General features: G+C 26.8%; 1 protein-coding gene across 1 annotated transcript; it reads right to left on the bottom strand.

Annotated features, from left to right (window-relative positions):
- Nucleotides 1–1,544: 1,544 nt before the first annotated feature.
- LOC135928725 (uncharacterized) lies at nt 1,545–26,065 on the bottom strand. Its single transcript, XM_065465181.1, has 17 exons — nt 25,939–26,065; nt 25,693–25,862; nt 25,620–25,650; nt 25,497–25,574; nt 25,323–25,457; nt 25,195–25,275; nt 25,071–25,136; nt 24,794–24,924; nt 23,349–23,397; nt 16,030–16,191; nt 15,610–15,788; nt 15,333–15,399; nt 14,954–14,994; nt 14,432–14,631; nt 13,754–13,908; nt 13,590–13,660; nt 1,545–1,694 (listed from the first exon to the last, which is right to left on the bottom strand). The coding sequence occupies exons 1-17, from the start codon at nt 26,063–26,065 to the stop codon at nt 1,545–1,547; spliced, it is 1,893 nt and encodes a 630-aa protein (XP_065321253.1).

Raw genomic sequence — 26,065 nt, 5'->3', positions numbered from 1 at the left:
TAGATTTTTAAAAAAAATTAAAATAAGACAGTGAGCACAGTAGTTTTCTTGACTTTTTATCATGATATATAATACTTATTTAAGAGTTTAACTAAACAAAATATGCTTAATAAACAAATGCTGTAGATAGAAATTATCTACATATGCTATTAATTAAGTTCTGATTTCTCTTCTTATGAAATATGTAAGGAGGTAATTTAAATATTAACCTTAAATATTAGATTAATAAAAATTTCCTTCCTACACCTCTAAAATACAATATCACTATAATTAAGAGAAAAATTAGCAAAGGTTAATCACTTTTTAATATAATCACTATAATTCAAAATTTTTAGAAAAAGAGTGAAAACCCAAATTATCTTTTATAAAAATCTAATGTAGCCAAAGGCCTACAATAAGTACCGACCTCCAATAATTTATAGACGACACCACACCTAATAGCCCCCTTCACTGCAAAATCCTGGCTATACTATGGGCATAATTTAATAGTTCTGAAAATTTAAAATCGATACTAAATTATTTTGAAAATAAATCATTGATTAAACCGTTATAAACATATGTCAGCTAAAGGATGGTAAATTTTGGGAAATATTAATATTGACAAAATGGGAATATTTTTTTCCTAACAATTTTTAAAATAAAATATTGACCTAAAATAAATTTTATAAACAAATTAAATCTCAAGGTATATCTAAAATTTTTCAACCCACTCTGATCGTCATCGAAAATAAAAGTATTTACGAATCAACAATTATTTAATTGTTATGACATAATCATTTTTTTTAAATTAAAAAAAGTCATAAATATAATTTTTAATTTAAAATATAGAAAATGGCGAGATAAAAATTCAATTTCATAAAGGCATTTTGCAAATATATATAAAAATAAGAATAAATATAGTATTAAAATACAATTTTTATCATTTTAAAATAGTATATTATTGAAAAAACCATTAAAATGTGATAATAAAAAAATCAAGTACCGAAAATAAATGCTTACGAAATTTATGTTTATTTTATCAAAGTAAATGACAAGGATTAATAATTAATTTAACTAAAATCTTAGATTGCAAATGCAATAATAGATAGTATTATAATAAGTTATGGCTTCGCTCATTTCGAAAGTTGATTAATTCGACTAATTTAATTATAATATTCAATCGGTGAGGAAAAAAAATAATAATACTGGATCCAAGCCATATTTTTTATTTTATCGAGTAAGTTAAAACATAGAAGATGTAATATATTATATATTAAAAATATATAACAAAAAATTAAATTATAATTTACATATAGATGATTTTCTGTGAAACATAAATATATTCATTAAATAATTTAATACAATTTTATTCCTCCATCTAAAAGCTATGGATTTCTAAAGATATGCGTATGCGTAATTACACATTGGTTATAAGAAAGAGAAGAAGAGAATGTTTGTTATAGTATAGTATATAATATTTATTTTTAAAAAATCATGTTCATATAATGAATTCACAACATATTTATAATTCAATCTAAAAAATAAATTTTTAGTTAGTTAAAATATTATGAAGGGGAGAATTCAACTGTTGATTCAATTATAGAAGGTAAATTCAATAATTTGCAAGCAGCACTACTCTTTCTTTCAGATCGCCTTAGATTTCCTGGACTGATGTACGATTTCATTTCATTATTTTGAGATGAGTTCTCTTTGTTCTTAATTATTAAAAAACAAATATTTATTGATTTTAAAATTTATAAAACATTATTATCGTATACAGTTTTAATTTATAAATAATCTGGCGTCACTACCTACAACGTGCTTCTAACTTTTTCAATAAAAAAAAGAACGTTTTATTAAATTTTCGTAAAAAAAATAATTCCTTATCATACAAAACAAATATCGATCCAAGATATCTGATAGTAAAAAAACCTAGAATTTTCTTTCAAGATTGTAGCTCTATACTTCTTGTGGGCATTTTTATTTGGTATATATTTTTTTTTTAATTTTAAAAATTAATAAACATAAAAGTGGTGACACGAGGATATATCCAAGCTAATTTTGTAATAAAAAAAGGCGAAGAAAAGAAAACTCCCTTTCATTAATTAGTACTAAGAAGACCCGTTACCGGCTCAAGCAAATTCTTATCTATTTGGATCCTGCCAGATCTATTAATAGTTCTTACAAGTTACAAGAGAGAAAGCATATAATATTGTCAAGGTTCCAAGTTAATTCAGAGAAAATTTTATAGCGGAACACTTTTCGCGAAACTTTTACCGCGAATGTTGTTTATCGCGAATGGATTTTATAGCGATACTTTTATCGCGAATCCATATTTGCGAGTATTATTCCGCGAATTTTTTATAGCGAACCCTTTAAAGTGAATACATTATATCAAAACTTCTATCGCGATTCAATAATCGAGAAATTTTATAGCGAAGTCATTACAGCGGAACCCAAATCGCGAAGATAATATAGCGAAAACTATTTTACGAAACATATATCGCGAATTTATTATCAAGAGGCATTGCGATAATTGCCAATAGTGACTATTTTATTTTGAAACATTTATTTTAAAATCATATTAATTAAATAATATTTTTAAAAAAATAGGTACAAGATTGATTGTGATAGAGTTTTTAATTTTCTTTTAGCCTTAATAAATTTATATAATGATTAATTATTTGGTTTATAAAACATATCATGGATATTTTTGTATCCTGCCCTATCCTTATTTTAAGAATCGCCCAAGAAACATAGTAGTATTATTAAAAAGCCCGATTTGGTCGATTTTTAAAAAAGACCCGATTAAGATTTTAGCCAAAATAATATTGTGTAAGATTCAAGATTTGGCAAGTATAAGCCCTAATCTTTCTGCAATCTATGAGCAAAGTCACCAGGTATACACAATATTATTTTGGTTGTAATCTTAATCGGGTCGTTTTCGAGCTTTTTAACACTCGAACTTAGGTCTTATTCATATATTTATTATTGCATTCATTAGTTAAACCTTGATCCCTATTGGCGAGATTGATATCTGCGTTGCGCCAATATTTATTGTCTGAAGTACTTATATTTATAAATTCATCAGTTTTACCAGTCACTAACCAAAAATAGTTATAAGCCATTAAATAGTTTCTCGAATTTTGAATGGCGATTCAAAAATAAATTACATCTAAGTATACTGATTACTATAATTCAAAAATTTTTTAATCTTATGATTTTGTGATCTTTATAAATATTATTTTATTTCTTCTGTTTACTTAGATATAAAATATTAGTTCAAAAAATTTGAATCTAATATTAAGACGCAGCCTTAAGCATGAAGTTTGCCAAACTCTGATAAGAACTAATCTGATGCTTAAGCCTATTAAGTAGAATATATATAGATTAGTACTACAAAAGATTGCTAGGCAAATATTTTAATTTTCTCAGAATTGAATTTCTTAGAAAATATAATATTTCTCTCAGAAATTTTTACTATTTTATTTATTTTAAGTGAATAAGCATGATTTTTAGTCTTTTAAAATTAATCATTTATATCTTAATAACTCAGAAAATTTTAAAAAAATTACTTAACTATGATTTTTAAAAATAATCTAAGATCAGCAAAAATTCTTAGCTTTATTTTTTTATTTTTATCGAAAAAACTTAGTATTTCAGAATATTTTTTATAATTTATTTTTAATGGCATAAAGCACATTTTTAAAATTTATGTTGGAGTGGGGGGAGGTTGGGAGGGTAACATTATTGAGTTAAAAACTTAAACCAAAATGTCCCCTCTGTGCTAGCAACGATGAGTGAGAGAGACCAGGAAACTGGCTAATTTATTTTCAATTACATGATATAAAGGTTACATGCTTACATAATAGACAATAAGTAACAAAATATCGTATAAATATTTCGCGTTTATGATTTAAGGAATTTTGGTGAATAAATTGATATTTGAACATGTTGTTTTCCTTTAAATAAATGAATTCGCGATATATTTAATGTTTCGCAGTAATGCGATCGCGATAATGGCTTCCCACTATTCGAGATAGAAAATTCATTATAAAGGATTCGCGATGTTTCGCTAAAATGTATTCGTTTTAAAGTATTCGCGGTTTTTTGTGGAAATAAATTCGATATTGTCTTCGTTATAATGTTTCGCGGAATTGGTTTCGCTATAAAATTCCGTCGCGATAAATCGCTGAATTTACCTAATAGGATTGTCAAAATTACTTAATCAGTCAATTTAGGTAGACTGAAAAAGCCAGGCAATACGCTCTTTGTTTAAAAAATATTTGACGTGAATTGACTGAAATTTGCTTTTAGATGAAAATTTCAATAAATATATTTTATTTCTTTCTTTAGAAATAAAATATTTTCTTTATATATATTAATATTGCTATAATGCCTGAAATTTTTATAGATATTATGATAAAAATTTGTTTTTAGAAATCTCAATAAAAATATCGATATCTCATTTGTTTTAATTAAAAGGACACAAGTTACAACTCGCATCTTGAATATACCCCAAATAATATATAATATATATTTACAAAATGAATTATATGGTAAAATATATTATTGGCATGATATATAGGAATGACATCTGATTTCTGGTTTTACATTTTAAATGAGATTTAAAACATTCGTATTAAAGAAGCCTAATACCAGCACAATTGCACCTAGCAAACCGTTGATCCACACATTTTAAATCTATTTTTACAATTTCCTAATTCGATTTTAGTTTCAGATCATTTTTCATCAATAATTGAACGCATAAGCCAAATTGATTCCGTGAGTATTTGCTTTACAACCATGCCGAACTGCATTTCTATAGAGATCATTTTTATCCTTATCCAATATAACGAATCTCAGGAAAAAAATTCGATTGAAGAAACTGCTTGAAAAAAAACCTGATGGAAAAAAACTACGGAAAAAAACTTCCGAAAAAAAATAAAAATATGTGGAAATCTTTATTGAACAATATTTAAATGGTAAATGTATTATATATTAATACAGATTCATTCAGTCACCCATTTATTCATTCATTGTTTCAAATATTTTATATCTTCATACATAGTATTTATAGACAATAAATATATTGTTAATAGCAAATTTTCATCAGTATTTAATTTCCTAAAAGAAAAAAGGACTAAATTTTAAGTCCGCAAGTTTTTTTCGGCAGTCTTTTCCCAGTCCCTATTTTTTTCTGCAGTTTTATCAGTAGAGATATCCACAGGCTTTTTAGATTACCAATATAACACCCATTATGTTACGAGGTCGGTGCAGCCCACCTATAGGGTCTTGAGTAATCGTATCGCTCATGCGATGTATTCGTTGAACTGTGGTATAGCTGTATAATTTAACATTATGTATTTTGTAATTTACGCACGCTTGCATAACGGTAATTCGCGCTCTATAAATAAGGCATAATGCCTCGTAGGCAAGTGGAAAAGATTTTCCGGCCAAGTCATGCAACTTGCTCAAAATACTTTTAAAGGTTGGGTCTGAGGTTCATTAAGCAAATTTTTCTTCATAAAAAATTATTACAGGAAAAATTTACATTTATTTTGTAAACAAGGCTAGGTAAATTTAGTCATATTATCATCAGATTATATATGATCATTCCTTTGGTGGTTTAACAAAGTGCTTTCAGCTAGTCTTCTTTTTCATAATCTCTTGATATAATCTTTCTAATAATGCGAAATCTAGCTATAAATTATTTGAATCTGTTTCGCGTGTCTTATTTTCAACATCCAATCTTATAGGGTAATCTTCATCTTTTCTGTAATTGTAAGGGTGGCGTTGGCGTATTTGTTGCAGAGAAAGGGGTGGACAAAGTAATCGAATTAAGAAGACTAGATAACCAGATAATGATGTAGAAAGCTATGCAATATTATTTCGGTATATGTTCATCAGGTTGGAAGAAGTGAAGAAGAGAAAGATACATTATAGCGGCAAATGAAGAGGGTATTATCCGGACTGGTGATCTGAATGGATATGTGGGAGCGGATAGTGAAGGTTATGAAGGAGTACATGGAGGATTTAGTTATGGCACGAGAAATCTGAAAGGGAAGAGAATTTTGGATTTTGGTGATGCTATGGATATGATGTTTGTATTACAATGTCTAAGAAAGTATCAGAGAAACTGATGACTTACAAGTCGGTTAGTGTTAAAAGTGCGATGGATTATTTGTTAGTAAGGAGATGTGAGGAGCATAGTAAAAAATGTGTGATACCGGAGGTATAATGTATTGATCAGCACTGACTACTTATATGAGATTTCACTTTTAAAGGAGCCAAGATCACTAAAAGAAAGTTTGCATTAAAACTCAAGGTTTGGAAATTGAAGGAGAATGCTAGACGTCAACTCAATATGGCATTAGCGATAAGAGAGGCGGAGGTGGCACAAGAATCTAGAGTAAATGACAAGTAGGTGGCCATGAAGCAAGCCTGGGTAAGGACAACTGAGTAGGTATGTGGATGGACAAAAGGGCCGTCTAGACATAAGAAGACATGGTAGTGGAATCCGGAGATAACGAAAGCTGTGGACGAGAAACAAGGGTGTTTCAAAAAATGATAAAATAGTAAAGGAAATAGTGATAAATATATTTACAAGGTGGTGAAAAGAAATGCAAAGAAATTATAACGAAAGCATACAGTATTATAAATGGCACATCAAATCTGATATCATGCTGGTAGTGCTTGCTATCCAAGTTAGTGTGGAAAGATGTTTTTCAACAATTAAATTTATACTATCTCCTTATAGATTTAATTTGAGTGAGAAATCTTAAAAATATATTAATTGTGGTGGCTTAATAAAAAAATTTCAAGTATATAAAGTTATATATTGTTCATATTAAAATTAATTATTGATATTTTGTTATATTTATAAATTAAATAGTATTCTATAATGTGCAATTAATAAAAATGAAGGTTTTATGTATGTATTTTTTATTTTAATGATGAAATTTAAAAAAATATCTTTATCTATACCTATTTCGGATGCAAGTTTGAATACAAGTGTTCAAACCGGTTTTTAGTGGTTCGAACCGAACTGATAGTTTTATTTTTTAAAAACCGAATCTGAACTTTGAACCGTAATTTTTATCCGAACCTGAACTTAAACCGATCCCTGGTAACATGGAAAGACTTTGGAACGAAGAGAATGAATGGTATAATGATATAAGTTGTGCAAAGGTAGAAGGGATGAAAAAATGGAAGGCAGCGGGTTTAAGGAGAGTGGTATCAAAAATTTTAAAAGGTTCTGATGACTTAGGATGTAAAATTTAGCCAATCTAATTGTCAAAGAAGGAACTATTCCTGAGGATTGGCGAAGAAATATAATTATTCCAGTATACAAAGGGAAAGTTGATCTTTTAGACGGGTCTTATAGAGCAATTAAACTCTTAGAACATGCAATGAAAGTATTTGAGAGGGTTTCGGGTAAGGTAACAAACGAAAATTGATAAAATGTAATTTGTTTTTACACCGGGGAAAGGAGCGACAGATGCAATTTTTGTGGTGAGAAAAATACAGAAGAATCTTGCAAAGGGAAAGAAATTGTATTGTGCGTTTGTTGATTTGGAGAAGGCGTTTGGCAGCGCGAGGTTAGGCCTTGAGAAAATTAGGTGTGGAAGAATGGTTGGTTATAGCAGTGATGGCAATGTATGTGGGAGCACAAACTGTGGTACGGACGGATGATGGAGATAGTGAAAGCTTTGAAGTGAAGGTATACATCAGGGATCCATGCTGAGTTCATTATTTATCTTAGTAATAGATGTGGTGGTTAAAGAGATGCCTGAAGGACTTCCTTGGGAGCAATTATATGCAGATGACCTTGTGTATTAATAGAAAACAGTGAGGAAGAATTGAGGGATAAAATTAGTAGATGGAAAATGGCTATGGAAGTAAAGGGCCTGAAAATGAATGCATTAAATACAAAGCTGATGAATAGTAGAGATAATCTGAAGATGGAGAAATTCGGCAACTGGCCTTGTGGTGATGTGGGAAAGGAGTTGTTAGAAATTCAATCCAATACACCAGATGGCAGAAATGGGTGCATACTGGAAAATGTGGAAGAGTTTTTCTATTTGGGGATATGCTGAACGCAGATGGTGGTGGATATACTGCTGTTGTTACAAGGGTCAGACAAGCATGGAAAAGTTCAGAGATGTCCTCTTTTTTAACAAATAAAAATGTCTCTCTAAAGTTAAAGGGTTTAAGTAAGCTGTGTGAGGAGTTGTTTAGTTTGTGGCGGCAAAACATGGGCAATAAAAGCGTCCCACGAAGCCAAATTGGAAAGAACAGAGATGAAGATGATTAGATTGATATGTGTGAGAGCGAGAAAAAATAGCAAGGAATTGCGAGCAGAATGGGTATAGCAGTGGTTGGAGTGGTAATGCGAAGAAATAGACTAAGATAGTTTTGGCATGTGGAACGTAAGACAAAAGTTGACTGGGTAAAGGGATGCACCTTGATGAAAGTAGGAGTATCAAGACCTAAAGGCCCAGGATTATGTAAATATAGAAAAAATGAATCTAACAAATATTGATGCTCAGTGCAGTAAAAAAAAATGGAAAAGAAAAATCAGAGAGGAAACTGGCCAACCTGGGTAAACCTGGAAATCGCTATTAAACGGAGATCTTCTGTTGCTAGGGTATATCATAGAATTCGGATTCCAGATCTCCTCTATTCTTTCTAGATCGATTACAGTTAGAATGCAACAAAAATATCATCCTCAGTTATTAAAAATTTTTAATTTTCAGTTAAGATTTTCTTCCAATTTAAGTCAATTCATATAATTATTTTAAAATATTTCAAGCAAAGTAAGATATCAATGATAAAAAACAAAAAAATAAAATAAAGGGATACAAAATATTTATTTAAATTTTATTCTAAAAATTATTTCAGTCATATTCATATAAATTATCTTATTATTTATTTCAGGCAATATTCGGGCAATTCCATACCAAATCGATAACTTTTCGGCCCAACTTTTTTAATTTCGATAAAATTTTGTATGCTGAGAGAATATCATTCAAAAGCATCCAAAATTTTAGCTTCCTAGTACTCATAGTTCCAGAGATATCAAATGGTCAAAAGTGCCAAAAATGACCTTTTTTCGAAAAATATGATTTTTTGAAATTGAGATAAGTTAAAAAATAATGATTTTAAAAATATAAGTTATATGTCATTTTGTAACTCTATTAAAAGCCTTTTATTAAATATTAAGGATTTTTTTGAAATAATATTGTTGCGGTTTTTATTTACGTTATAAATTTTAAACATAAAAATTCGAGGTGTTTCGCTTTCCAAATTTTTTTGAATTTAATATTTTTTTAATCTCTAACCTTATATATATTCAAAAAAAAAATTTTAACTTGGGACAGCCATGGGTTTTTTAGTTATTACGATTTAAAAAATCAAAAAATAAATATTTTTTTAAAAAATAGATGGCGCTCCTTTATAAAATAAGGTGTTTTGTTATAATTATTACTTTTTTAAACTTTTTTTCACTTTGAAACATAAATTATAAGATTTTCCAGCATTACTATCAGGAATTTTTTTTTAAAAAAATTTCGGACTGGGCCGGGCTTGAAAAATAGGCTCGATGCTGATCACTACTTATTATTATTGCTATATTGATAACTTGTAAAAATTAGTTTTTATAATAAATGATTAAATTACCTAAAAAGATAGTTAAGATTCCGATATCTCATACAAGAAAATATAATAATTAATTGTTGAAGGATAAAAGCTAGTTTTCATGTACCTGCCCTAATATTAATTAATTTTTATTTTACAAATATTTTGATATTAATTATTTTTCTTCTTAAAATTATATGTATAAATATAAATGAGTAAATCCTTTTAAAGAATCTAAACACTTTAATTATAAAAAGAACCTGCGCAAAGTCATGACGTGGATGACACAATATCCAAACATTGAGACGGAACATTATATTTGTGATAAATGCCGTAAAAGGTTATCACAAAAAAATATCGAAAATATAAATTCTGATAGTGAATATGTAAATAACAGCATCAACATCAATAGATAAAATCAATATAACTTTAAATGAAATAGGAATATCTCATATTAAGAAAAAAAAACTAACCGAAAAAAATTATCCAAAAAAAAGGCAGCAAAAATAACAAAAGCGATTACAGATATAATAATTAACAATCCAGATTCGGATACGAAAGATAATAATGATATACTCAATAACATGAAATTACAATATCCCAATTTATCTAAAAATAAAAAATATCAATTGCTGACCATTCTGCCTCCTAATTGGAGCGCAAATAAAATAAAAACGACATTCAACGCTACATATCATATGGCATATAATTCCAAAATCATTTTAGAAGAAAAGGGGAGTCTTTCTACTCCAAATTGAAAGCCTGCAAAATATCTCAATCAAAAAACAGTTGATATTGTTAAAAAAAAAATTTGCAGTAGTGATGAAGTTAGTAGGTATTACCAGGAAAAAAAGATTGCATATCTATCATTGAAAAGGGGGAACGAGTGAAAGCTCAAAAAAGGTTAGTTCTTAATAATTTGAAAGAATGATATATAATCATTTTAAGGCGAGTAATTCAAACTTAACGATTGAATTTTCGAAATTTGCTAGCTTAAGACCAAAAAATTGTATATTAGCAGGGGCTAACGGAACACATAGTGTACGCGTTTGTAGCATACACCAGAATATTAAACTTATGATTTTAGGCTGTGAATTAGCAACATTGACTAAAAATGGTGAGGATACATTAACAACTTAAAGAGATGTTATAGGCAGAATGATTTGCAATCCCCTGTTACCCACCTGTTATTTTGGTGACTGCAACGAATGTCCTGGCTCGGCACTCTTAAAAAAACACATCGAAAAATTAAAAAAATGATATAGCTCTTGTTACTTTTAAACAGTGGGTTTCGGTAGATAGAACAACTCTTAAGACTATTTCTCAATCTTCAGACGAATTTATTAATTATTTTTTCGATAAAATGAATATTCTCATACACCATTCATTTATTTGTGAACAACAAAGTTCATTTCACAATAACCTTAAAAATAGTTTAGAAAATAATCACTATCTAATTATTTGTGACTTTTCAGAAAATTAATCCTTTATTGTCCAAGACGAAGTTCAGGGTTATCATTGGACAACTACGCAAGTTACGTTGCATCCATTCTCAATTTATTATAAAATAGGAGATCAAATAAACAATCTAAGTTTTGTGGTAATATCGGAATCCTTAATTCATAATACTGTTTCATTCCATTTATTCCAATCGCATTTGATTATTTTTTAAAAAAAAAATTCGACACTCCACCAAAAAAATTCACTACTTTTCTGATGGTTCAGCAGCGCAATATAAAAATAGGAAAAACTTCATCAATGTTTGCTACCATGAAATCGATTTTGGTGTTCAAGCAGAATGGCATTTTTTCCTATGGCACATGGTAAAAGTGCCTGCGACGGCATAGGCTGCACAGTAAAAAGGTTAGTTGCCAAGGCAAGCTTACAAAGACCTTATACTGATCAAATAATTACACCTTTACAATTTTATAAATATCCGGAAGAGCATATAAAAGATATAAATTTTTCTTATGCAACTATACCAGATTATGAAAGAAGAGATAAGGCTAAGTGAGAGATTTAGTAAATCTATCTCAATACCCCGGACACAAAAAATTCATGCAGTATTTCCGATTGGCTTAACAAAACTCAACACTAAACTATATTCTAATTCGCAGACATTTATTGTGGAGAATATAGTATATCCACGTGAAGATCCATTGTTTGAGGATATATTAATCGATGAGATTAGAGGATATGTAACATGTGCATATGAAAACGATTGGTGGTTAGGATTTGTGCAAGAAGTGAATTAATTAGAGATGAAGTAAAAATTAATTTTCTTCACCCTAAAGGACCAGCAAATTCTTTTGTTTATCCAGCTGCACAAGATATCCTTTTCATACCAAAAAATAATATTTTAACAATAGTTAGCCCATCAACGGCTACTGGGCGTAAATATAATTTATCGCAAAACGAAATTATCATGGCGTCAAAAAAACTAAATTTAATGAAAAACCGAAAATAGGTAATATCTTTCATGAATTTTAATTTATCTATTATATCTTCAAAATTTATAAAATAATTTTTCGAAAATTAAAATTTTTTTATAAAAAAAAATAATTATAACCGCAGCTAAATATTTATGAATAGATATAAGGTTAGAGAATAAGAAAATATTAAATTCAAAAAAATTTGAGCGAAACACCTCGAATTTTTATGTTTAAAATTTATAACGTAAATAAAAACCGCAACAATATTATTTCAAAAAAATCCTAGATATTTAATAAAAGGCCTTTAATAGAGTTACAAAATGACGTATAACTTACATTTTTTAAATCATTATTTTTTAGCTTATCTCAATTTCAAAAAATCGTTTTTTTCGAAAAAAGGTCATTTTTGGCACTTTTGACCATAGATATCTCTGGAACTATAAGTACTAGGAAGCTAAAATTTTGGATTCGATGCTTTCGAATGATATTCTCTAAGCATGTAAAATTTTATCGAAATTAAAAAGGTCGGGCCGAAAAGTTATCGATTTGGTATGGAATTACCCATTCACATTCAAGGAGTGGAAAAGAAAAGAGAAATAATATATGCACTGAAATGTTTTCTAAAAATAATTTTAGTCAATTCATGTAATTATCTTGAAATATATGCATAATAAGGAAAGAAATAGAAAAGGAAGAAAGAAAGAAAGAAAGGAGAGATCAAAAAAATCAATATAATTATTGAGACTTTCTTATAATAATTCACGTAATTTTATTGAATGATTTCAGACAACAAATATGCATTATTGCCTGAGTTATTCAATATGTGAATAAATTATGTGAATTGAATCAGTCATGCGTATTGTCTGATTTTCACACGAATTGTGTTTACGTTATATATTTTTACAAATCCAAGAATTAACAATTTTTTAAAGTATTATTTATCTTATTATATTTTTTTATTATTATTATAGAGATTAAATTTGCATTCTATAAAATTCAGTAGCCAATCTGGCCGAGTAAATAAATAAAATTTTAGATAAGGTCAGGTACTAGTGTATTAATTGAATCCAGCATATCTCTAGTTAATAAAGTTATAAAACAAATTTTTAAGCAATGCCAACGCTCGGATTATTTCTAAACAGCTGTCTGTTTGGCTGTCTATGTAGCTTACTTAACATCCTAAAAAAAGGGCTATTTAGATTTTAGGAACCCGTATCAATCCTTTGTTTTATTTGTAACTAAAAATATATAAATAAGGTTATACGGCTTTAAGGACACCTTATTTTGGTTTGTCTTAAGTATTTATTGGCACTATTTTCTTTGTTTCTTTTATTTTATTTTCTCTGCTTTTTAAGATGTCTGGTCGAAGCTATATAACTAGCTGTTTGGAAATAAGTCCAACCAGGACACAGCCTTAAAGCTTAAATCTGAATTTCAAACCATTTTCATTGTTAGCATTATTATAATACTTATTAAATACTTTTAAAAATAATCAGATTAATTTAGATTTCTTATCAATTTATTTGTATTTAATTTTACCATTGAAAGTTGCTCAGACTTAACGTAAGGTGAATTCATGCGTGTACTTCTACGTTTAACATTTTTAGGTGCTTCATTTATTTTTTTAGAGATATATATATATATGTATATTTAACATCAAATACAAAATAAAAATATTTCATAAAAAAATATATTATGTTAACTTTTTTTCATGGCAGAACTCTCGATGTTAAAATTTGTAATATTAATAAGTTTTCCGACAGATTCGAAATCAATCAAATCAGCATTTTTAGTTTCCACTTTTACCGATTTAGTCCTATCTTGATCAACTGCGATGCGTTCCAATGAGATAACAATTCTTTTACATAGTAGGTGTTAAAAAAAATATATCGAAAGGGGATCGAATATTAAACACAATATATAAAATATTAAAATTAATATTTTTTTCAATTTTTTCTTTTCCATTTCTCTCTTGCCATCAAATTTTAGAGTGATTTCTTAAGAGCATTTTTAAAACAAATACATGCTCAATTAATTTTCAATAATATAATTTAGATGCGCCAAAATCTTTTTTAAAAAGCATACATATTGTTGGCTCGTTTTAGACTAAAACATTATTTTTTTATAGATTTGGCATAAGGTGATAATAGTGCCGAAGTAAGCGAATCTAAAAATCACATTTCTATTCGAACAGCTATTTAGAATTCTTAAAAAGATAGGAAGCACCCTTATGGTGTTTTTAAAATGTGGAGCTTGGCTCGTTTTTATCATTTAAGGGCAATAAAGTCATTTTTTGTATATAATAGGGCGAAAAAGTGTTTTGCTAAAAGAAAGGGTGCTGATATCAAAAACAAATTCAACTAAAAAAATTAACGATTTACTGATCAATATTTGATGAGAAAATATCGTCATCGTCCTTATCTGCTTTGCGGTTAAGTTTCCATTCGGAAAACTTGACTGGCCTTTTATTAGGTTTATTGGCGGAAAAACGTTGCGAAGACTTTCTTTTATGTGTTCTTTTGACAGCTATGCTTCTAGGCGTTTTTAAATCTGTAGACCCTTTGCTACTTTTGGATGATTTCTTAAAATAATAAATATGTACAATATTATAAATCTTAAATATTGTATCTTTATGTTTTAATAAGATGACTGAATCCTATCATAATAAATTCTTCTAAAGGATCTGTTTATTTTTGCCCAACTGATTACATTAGTTTTTTAAGGCAATACAACTTTAATTAAAAAATAATAATTATTAAATATTTTTTTAATTATATATCAATGAATGGAATTAATAAGAAAAAAAGAATTATTCGTTAAACTTTCAAAGGAAAAAATTCATTTGTATACATTTAGTCAACAAAAAAGGGGTTAAATTCAATAAGATAATTAATATTAAATACTTTTCTTGATAATGATCTTTCCGATGGAGTTTTTTTGGGAGCTAATGATATTTTTTTGTTACAAATTAAAATAGCAATCAACTCTGTATAGCAAATTCATAAAACGGGAATATACATATTTTTTCATCTGATCAATCAATAAATATGGCAGTTTAACCTATGTAGCATTTTTTTTAAAAAAAGGCATGACTGCTACTATCAATCATTACAACTTTGAAGAAAATTATTAATTTTTTTAGTAACAATGCTACAATATAAAGAAAATTTAATTTTATGGTTAGGCTAATGAAGGTTAACTCTACTGAAGCTTGAACTTAAAAAAAGAAAGAATTTTGCAATATTAAAAAAATGCATGATAATATTAATTTATTAGACTTACCAAGTTCTGCCCAGTCATGGAATTTGTGTTCATTTAAATAAGCATTTTTAAGAGCAATATCGTCCACCTAATTGATATAGTATAAAATTTATATACAAATGAAAATAGAGAATATATGTTAATACTATGGTTAATAAAAAATAATATAAATAAGATCAAGATATAATATAAATTTTCCTTCAACGCATTACTGGTAATATACAAATTATATTTCAGCATATAATTTAAAAAAATTTATAATAATCAGCTCTTAAAAAATATATCATGCATAACATACTTGATTTTGAATCATCTCCCAAAATCCCATGAGATCCGAAGGGTGGGTCCTAGGTTTTTGAGGATCGATTTCGCCCGAAATTTCGTGGTAAGATTGATTGATCAAGCTACCAAATTGTTTGAAACGCCCGTTTTTAAACAAATTCATTTGCCCGATTATGGTTCTTATCTCATCCACGGCTTTTGAAATTATAAATATATTTTATATATTATGCCTTACAGAATGGTTAATTCTTGTCCTGTTGTTTCTAAATATATTTTATTTCTTAATTATATGCCTCTTATAATACTCGATTTTCTTCTGTGGCTTATTATTTATTGCCTTTCATTCCCTTCCCTCGGCCCCTTTACTTTCTTCAACTCCAAAAATAGTCCCACCATTAATTATTATTTTCTTCCCTAAAAATTTTTTAGTAAAAACTTTCTTCTTTAAGTTCCTGGTTGTGTTCTTTCAAATAATCTTTCCATTCCTTATTCATATAGTTCATAGTTCTCAAATGGTTCGAATATAGCTCCTGAAACCAAGTCACCTGTTCCAAATCTGATCCATTCTGAGGATAAATTCCTATGGGCACATCAATTTCTAGTCAAAATTAATAATAAATGCATAGAGAATTAGGTAGGGGAGGAACGTATTTTGGCATGAATAAGAATTTAATACTAATAAAATTTGAGGTGATTTTTAGATGGTTTCATAAATAAATTTAGGTTAAAAAGTTATAATAATAAAAAAAATTGTTTCATTAATGTATCATAATCGTTATAGAAATTTATTTTCTTCTCTAAAAAAATAAAGGAACCACGGTCTAAAAAAATATTTAATACAAAAGGATATAAATTTCATTCTCACTCATGCAAAAAATTATGAATTCATTATAATTTTATTTTTAAAAGATACGATATTTTGGTAATGGATAATCATAATCTCTATTAAAATATAATAGATAAACAAAAAAAATCTAAAACGTGATAAAAAAAACTACAATTAAAAGGTAATATACCTCTTCTCTTGGTAACTTCTGGCATAGTGTTTTTAAAACTTTCAAAATCATTTAACTAATAAGTAATTTACCGACTATTTTTGTCTTAAATCTGAAAATATAGTTTATTATTTACTTCAGCCTACCCCTTCTCCCCCCCCCACTCAAAAAAATTGGAGACATGTGGCTTCTACTCCATTTCATGAAGACGCTGGATGCAATTAGGGTTATTTAGTTGGACGATAATCCGGTTTAAATTTTAACCTAAAATCTATCAATCTGATTAATTACCTCCTGGTATATTCTCACGGCAAGTGATGGTAATAATTTTCAAGATATGAAGGAGTTTTAATATTAGATATATCATCTACACAATTCACGAACGTTGACTAATCTAATGAAGAGCTAAAAATTTGGGTTATTTTTTATTAAATCACACTGAACATAATATATGAACCAATTTTCATATATAATGCAAATACAGTTTTCCGGAAAATTGAAATATACTTAATATAGATGTGGACATATAATAAAATTTCATAATTTAAATTGCAAAAAATACGTAAATGTTTTTTATGTCCTGGAGGAATAAAAATGTATAAAAATCAAATTCAAAATTGATATTTTATCCTTTTATATTCAAGTAAAATTAGCATTTTTTTTTAAGTTTGTCTCCAAAAATAAATTTTAACACCCAATCGGTTTTAATGTTTGAAGAAATTTAAAATTAAAAAAAATATAAATTATTTATCTATTAAAGATAGAACATAAATTCTATCAAATTCTAGGAAAGATTTAAGCATTACGAGGGCTTCGACCTTATCCTTCGTTATTAAGCAATTTTTAATAGGCGCAATATTTGTAATTTTATCAGAAATTATCTGACTTATCATAATATTCTTTTATTTGGTTTTATAGGTTTAGAGCTATTTATGGAATGGCTTAAAAAACATATCGTCTTTGTGATTAGTTTTATAAAATAGGGTCAAAAATTCGAATAAATGTATATGTGATCTTTAGGTTAAAACATTTGAAATTTCTATGATATTCCAAAAAACCTTCAGGATTATTTAGGTGGTATATCTTAAATGGAGGATCTATTCAATAGTAAAATATGCAATAAGCTCAAAGGAGTGTAAATCTAATGACATATAATAATAATAATACCTAGGCTGACGATGCATTCATAAAAATGCATTTGAAAGAGTCGTTGAATGCAAATCAACTGGACCCGCCTTTTTGGTAACCCATATAGTAATTAATCTCATGTTAAAAACTACTATTAAATTGATAAATCGCTTCCTTACTATCTCGGTGATCAGACACTACTACTTTAATAAAGTTTACTTCCATAGAAAAATTGGCATCTCGTTTAAAATTATGGGTAACCAAAATGGCGTCCCCAGCTGTTTCTCATTGATGTACACTTTTAATGAATGCATTGTCAGTCTAGGTATTATTATATATCATTGTGTAAATCTCAGTTTTAGAAAGAACCTATATACTAAAATTTTATTTGATATAATAAAAAAATTAACTTTTCGATCTATGTATGTTGTCGATCTTAGAAAACTGCACGGACTGTCCGTAGCCCGACCTGAGCCCAAAAAATTCCCCGGGTTTGGGCTCGGGTTGTAATAGCTCGAAACCCCAACCGAAAACCCGAAAAATAAATATTAATATAAATATCTAAATAATCATTATAATTCATAATGTCAATTATAATACCGTATCATTTTTTTATTTATCACATTTTATCCTTAAAATGTGAATCAGAATGACATGTCATTTTCAATTATTATTTTATAATTTGCATAACAACCATATACCAAATGATCATATTTTAGTGCATTGCATTGCATAGTTTCAAGTTAAATAAAATATATTTTACTAATATCTATTTAATCAAATATCTCATATTTTCATAGAAAAATTATTTCAGCGGATGCCAAATTAAAAAAATTGGTGAGAAGATTAAGAGCAATGAATATGAGGTAAAGAAAAATGCGAATGACATATCTGAGGTCTGGAAAAAGTTTTCATTTATATATGATGAAAACAAAGAAAAACTTAATTATGTAAGTTAAAAAATTTTGCGAATATATATATATGCTTATAATTCTATAACAACAGGTTAGTATATTTATACATATAATATTATTAAAATATTTTAGACACAAATGGGCTAATATGATTAAAGCATTTGAAAATCATAAATAATTGAATTGCTTCTCATTTTTTAAATATATTAAAGAATACCTTTGTTAATAAAAATATTGAATCTAAAGATTCAGAGATATATCAATGTTTTGTTTATTGCAATTGTTACTTATATAAAACAGAGTGGGTATGTTAAATCAACTTTTTATTATATAACATTAAATTTTAGATTAGTTAATCAACTTGATAAAACACTCCATTTGTATGTTGAGACTCGATATGGAATAGCAGACTAAAGATGATTGAATCGATTTTTAATCAATTCAATGAAATATTGGAAATTCTCAGTTCTAGAGGAGAGTCGATTAGGCTCGAAAATATAGATTTTGAATTGGTGAGGGATCTTATCAAGTTTCTGACGAGTTTTAAAATTGCGAGTGATGAACTTGAGGATGATTTACAACACACCATTCACAAAGTTATTGTGTTATCTCAAAAAATTGAGATTTTTAGCACCCAAACTTAAACTCGCAGCTTGACCAGATATCGCAAAGGTACCGGGAAATAATGGTGGATAAATTTCAAATAGATATATGAGAACATTATAAAGATTTGTGTCAACATATTAACACGTTGATTAATGCAGAGAAGATCAACAGATATGATTGGGCAAAAATATATAAATACCAACTCACCATCTAGCTCCTACTCAACTGATAGAGTAGTAAATAAAGGTTCATCAAATTAATAATACAATTATTAATTAAAAAATAATAAAGTAAATATATATCTTTTAAAATTATTATTATATTATGAATATTTTTTTCTTAAGAAAATACTAAGGCAGATACATTTTTGGATGGCTGACAATCCGTTTTCTGATGCTAGCGTTGAAGTTGACGAACTTCAAAAATACTCAGATGCTAAATTATATATTGAGGATAATAATTGATGGAAAACAAGCCATAATGAATTTACACATTTAAGTATTTTGGCTCTTAAATTCTTTCTGCTTCCGGCTAGCAGTGAAAAAGCGTAGTAGCTGGTAGGGCCTTTGAAGGAAAAAGGGCTAGTTTAAAGCCAGATAAACTGGACTCCTCATTATTTATATATTATAATTATTCGCTTCGTGATACTTTGATAATAATATTGATAAGTCATTATGATGTTTATTATTATTTTTTAGTCTCTATATTAACTATTATATTATCTACATTCGACATAAATCCTATTTTTTATATAATCGCAATAATTTTTAAATTCGATTGTATTTTAACTTTTTATAACATTTTTTACAAATTACATAAAATGCAATTTAATATATTTCTTGATTAGACTATGGCAGTCAAATAAACTTTTATTTAAGATGGCGAATAAATTTTTTTTGATTATTATAATATTCAAATTCAAATTTTATTAGGGCTCGGGTCGGGTTGGACTAAAAAATGTGTGCTCGGGATCGGGTCGGACAAAAGAGTTTTTTAAATTCGGGTCGGGTTCGGGCTGCATAAAATTACTTTGCAGACCTCTAGTCGATCTATTGTATATTCGAGTGACCTGTTTCCGAGTATTTTTATGTTATGCTTTTAATTGAAAGATGCTTCATCAAAAAATGAATCAAACTAAAGGACATGATGGTATCACGATTTTGCGGAATACATGAATCCAACCACAAATTAATTTCTTAAAGGTGAGGTTAAATCTTCTAAAATTAGATTTAAAATTTTTATCAAAGCTGATGCAATATCATTTGAACTCCACCCTGAAATCCCCTCTGACCCTATAGCACAATATTCCCTTTTGATGTTATAATGGACTGTAAGATTGTAAGTGTTTAATTTGGAAAAAAAATGAGGATATGATTAAGTTTGGAAGGACCAGAACTTATTCTAGGTCAAAACAGACAACATCGACCTTGGTATTCATTCTACCGAAATTTCGTAGAAAAATTCTTATTATTTACATGCTTGTTATATTTGGATAAAAATTCAATCTCGGACTGTTTAATTTTAAACTCCTCACATAGATCACATCTATCATTTTTTGGTTTATGAAATCCTAGATTAAATCATAATTAAATATTGATATATGTATGTTCTAAAATCGGTTCGATATTTTCTACTCTGCATTTGTCTTGATACAAATAAAAAACCATAAATTTAGAATCTGCTTCAAATAATCTTTATTTGTATTATTTCTTCTGTAGTGTGATTGTATTATATTAAATGATTTTATATAGGCTCTAACCTTTTCCTCATTTTTTCTTTTATAATTTTTTCAAGTGCTTGTCTTTTACATAAAACAAAGGTTATTTCATTTTTTATCAAAAAAATACGAGATCATTTGCTGTGATATATTTAAATTTGAATATGCAAAAAATGAGCAACGTACATTCTGATCAAAAAAAATATTTGTTTTTATTATATCAAATAAAATTTAATATTATAGAGGTCCTTTCTAGAACAGCCCCTTGAGCCTATTGCGTATTTTACCAATTTTGAATAGATATTAAAGGTATTCACCTAAATAATCCTGAAGATTTTTGGGAATATCAAAGAAGTTCCAATTAACTTAAAGAACCCATATGCATCTATTAAACAAATTTTATAGTCAAGAGCACCTTATGACCCTATTTTATAAAACTAATCATAAAGAAGATATATTTTTGAGTCATTCCATAAATAGCCCCAAATCTATAAAACCAAAAAAAAAGTAATATTATGATGAGTCAAATAATTCAGGATATAATTCCAGGTATAGTAATTAGCAAAAATGGAAAAAGTCTATCATCTCAAATTTTTCCCAGAATTTGATAGAATTTATGTTTTATCTCTAATATATAAATAATTAAAAAATTTTACAATAAATTTCTTCAAGCATTATTTATTTTTACAGACAAATTTAAGAAAAAATGTTAATTTTACATGGATATACTATAATAAAATATGAATTTTAAATTTGATTTTAATTCTATCTCCAGGACATAGAAAACATTTACAATTTTTTTGCAATTTAAATTTAGAAATTTTTTTTACACATCTAGAAAAATTATATTGCAATTTTCTGTAAAACTATATTTACGTTATATATGATAATTGGTTCATATATTATTTTCAGTGTAATCTTTAAAATAAAAAACCCAAATTACTAGTTCTTATCGTTTTGAAAATAGGAAGACCATTTTTTAAAAACGCTTTCCCATAAAGTTATAAAATGTGGAGATAGAGTATAATCCTCAGGAGACGATATGATGCAATCTTTTTATAGGAATATTCAAGTGTAGAAAATAGTTGAAAATACCATAATAATAAAACGGCAATTGTAAAACAGAAAATAAATGGATAAAAAAATGTGCATTTTGAAAGAACGTGTCAAGGCTTAATATGACAAGTGTAGTTGTAATATTTAGTCGTGAATTCAATTCCCATTCTAGATATTGTTGCACTTTTCATAAAATGTGACACAAAAAAAACGATGCTTTTTATTATATAAGATTTTAAATTTAATTCTAGTTTAAAAAAAATATTTAAATTCAAATAATTAAAGATTATTGACATTAAATTAGTGTAAATGGGAAAATATAATTATTTATAAAGGATAAAGTACATTTTATTCAATACTATTTATCAAAATAAATAAACGTATATTCTTATTAATAAATTTTCTCTGTTATTTTTTATTGTATTATAAAATTTAAAATATTAAAAAAATCGTGATATTTTAAAAAATTAATTATTTGCTACTACATTTTGACAACATATCATATCAGTAAATATTCAAATAAAGTAACCCATGATCATAAAAAAAAAATTATATAAATCGATTAAAAATCAATTATAGTTAAAAAAATTGAAACAATATAAAAGGGATGTATAATTATCAAAATCAATATTCGATTCGTAAAATAAAAGATTTAAATATTTTTTCTGCCTGTAAAAATATCTCGATTACGAGAGGGCCACCTTCATAGAATTGTAGTCCGCTAGTAAGACCGATGATAACGAAACTTATTCATATGGATCAAGTGAGAAAAAGTCAGGTTATTCACTCTGAAAAATATGCCATTAAAAAAATGCACTCGCATAAATCAGTGAGGAAATAGATATGAAACCCTACCCTATAATCCTTAATCGACCATATATACAATAAAATAGTAATTTACATATATTTCTCTAAAGTAGCATTACTAGGTAAATTATTACAACGTTTGAAAGGTAACTGTAGCGCATTGCTTTTCTTTTGAAAAATATCTTTTAGGATAGATAAACTTGTTCTAAACGCCAATTAACATAATATAACATGATCAAATCGAGTTGAAGGGAGGATTTTAATTTTACTAAAATGTGCAAGCAAAAAAATTTTTGAAATTTATTTTTTGGAACTGTCAAATAAAATGGATACTATCAAATTAATTCTCATTTAGAGGTAATATTGTTTGTGTAAAAATACTCTGGAAGAACTTCCCCCATCTCCCCTAATGATGCCATAAAAGTAAACTATCTTTCAAATAAAAATTTTACGAAAATTGAAAATAAATATTTTTTAATTAATATATAATCAATTTTCTAAATAAGCAGAGCAATAAATAAATATATTATACCCTCTAATATATTTGATCCAGTTTTGATAGAGGTAGCTTTGTTAAAGTCCTACACATAAAAAAAATTAATGTTTAATTTTTTAAAAATTATATAAAGTTTAAAAAAATAATTATAATATAATATTTGTTTTATTGGGATATGGAATCCAAAAGGGATTCGGTTTTTCTCAATTTTAAATCATTATTTAATAAATTTGTAATATATAATTTTATTGACCTGAGAGATTATTTTAAAAATGTTATCCCTTTGCTAAAAATGATAATTAATTACTAATTATATGTAAACGTAATTTAAAGTTATTAAAATTACAATTCCTTTTTATCATATTACATGTTATGATACCCAAATTTTAAATAATATTAACATGCTAGATTAAGACAATCTCAGGGGCTTATAGTTTAAAATTGCTACAGCTTAGGATTAAATTTATTAATTTTAAATTTTTTGTTTAGATCTCATTATATTACCACAAGGAATTATAAAATATGAATGAATAATTGCAAATATTATTCGTTTTATAAATTAATTTTAAAAAATTAAACATTACATGTATAAAGTGTAATTAATTATGATAATTCCTTTTTTTAAAAGTAAAATTGATTACAGTTATTAATTTCCAAAATTGTAATTAATTACTGCCCAACCCTGAACAAAAAATTGGATCTATAATACTTGATAATATTTATTTAAAAAACCTATTTTTTTCTAAATGTCAGCTTGGTTTTGTAATTATTATGCCTGGTTCATATCATTTTAGCTCAAAAGCACTTTCAAAAATCTTTCAAATGCAAAAATTCCTTAGCAAATAATATAAAATCTGAGATTCTAAATCCTTGTGGATTCAATATCCCTATCCTTTATGACATACATAAATTTCATTTGCCAATACCAATACTATATTAACTAATACAACTGATAACAACTTTTCTAAAATAAAATATGCAAATATTTGAAAAAATTGCCTTTAGTATATGAATAAAAATTGTTGTTTTAACATATTTTATTTAGGTTAATTCAACAAAATTTTAAAAGTTATAAGAATCCAGGGAAAAAAATAACAATTTTTTCTTTCTTCATTAGGCCATTTTTTTAAATTTATCATCAGGGTTAATTATTATTTTAGGAATTGATCACTGGTATAGTTTAAAAAATCTATGGTATGGCTAATATGTATTGAGTATTGGTATCTTTGATAAATTATAAGATGAGTATTATAGTATCTATTTTTTTAAAAAACGTTTCAGGAATATTAAAATTTTTTTTGTATTTTAGATAGATTCTACATTATTTATATTATTGTATTGAAGACTAGATTTATCTTAAAATATGCATTTTGCAAAAATGTGAATATAGAATACTATAAACACACAGCCAACAAAATAAGAAGTCCATTGCATTTTTAAAGGTATATTTATTATTAGATTGTAAATATCTTTAATTTAACTTTATTTGTGAGATCATTGTTAATTTTTGATCCGTTTGGAGAATTGTATTTTGAAAATTTTTTGGTAGGTGTTTTAAGCAAGATGTGATTTTTTTGTGTATAAATGGTTGGAATATTTATCTTGGAAGTTTCTTTTGAATAAGAAAAATAGAAGTATGGTAAATATGCAGGCAACAAGGATTATTATTGAATATTATAATAATTTTTTTGCCTATTCTTTTTTTAATTGCAATATTTTGTTGTCAATTTATCAAATTTTATTATACATAAAATTTACTTCTAATATCTTTGTTTAAAATATTACTAAGCCTTGCTGGGGTATTGCGAAAATTATAATGATCACCTATTTTAAATATTATATATATATATATATATATATTTATTTATTTTTATATATAAACTATGAATAGAATCTTGTAAAATGCTTAGGAGCTCTTTTGTTTTACCAGATCGTATTGTTGGTTTTGGTATGGTTTTTTGTTCTGACAACCTTTAAGTTCACATGAATTAATAAAAAAAATAAGTATACTTGAAGGTTCCAAATAATGCTCATTATTAGAGAGAGTTAAAGTTTCAGGTAAATCATCATGTATATAGTGGGTAGTTGTAGTATGCTGAATTATTTGTTCTAGCCTTGTGCTCTCAACTTTTTTAATAGATTTTCCTAATAATTATATAAATATTTAAACTTTATCTATTTAACTTTTAGCTTCTCTTATTTGATTAAGTCCAGTGTCAATCTTAGCCTTTATATCTTTATATTTATCTTTGATCTTATATTCTGAATTCAAAAAAACCATGATAAGATCATATAGGTAAATTATACTTTTATTTATTCTATTTTTGTTTTCACCAACCTATAAGATTTAAATTATAAGATTTTCATATAAAAAAGTTACAAATTCTATGACATTTCCTTTATGGATACTGGATTTAGGGCTAAAATTAATATGTATTTTGTCATCGACATGGTAAAATTTGAACATGGGTTTCTTATTTTTTTGCTCAATTTCTTTGTTTAATCTTTTTTTAATTTTGTATTCATCAAATTTTTTAATAAATTGATCATCTAAAGGATAAAATAGAAATTAAATATCTTAATATGCATAATCAAATTATAAAATTTCAGCATATATTTAACTAACCTTGTTCTATATTTCGTAATCTTGCAAAGATATATTCTCTTTTTTCCTTATCTTTCTCGTAAAATTCTTTTCTTCTAATTTCGATAGTATTTTTAGGCCGTTGTTTAAGGTTATTATTTCTATTCAT

Source organism: Gordionus sp. m RMFG-2023, chromosome 4 (assembly GCF_954871325.1).
Source record: "Gordionus sp. m RMFG-2023 chromosome 4, tfGorSpeb1-WG-v2, whole genome shotgun sequence".
Classification (NCBI taxonomy): Eukaryota; Metazoa; Nematomorpha; class Gordioida; order Chordodea; family Parachordodidae; genus Gordionus; species Gordionus sp. m RMFG-2023.
This window is presented reverse-complemented; position numbering and strand designations above follow the sequence as displayed.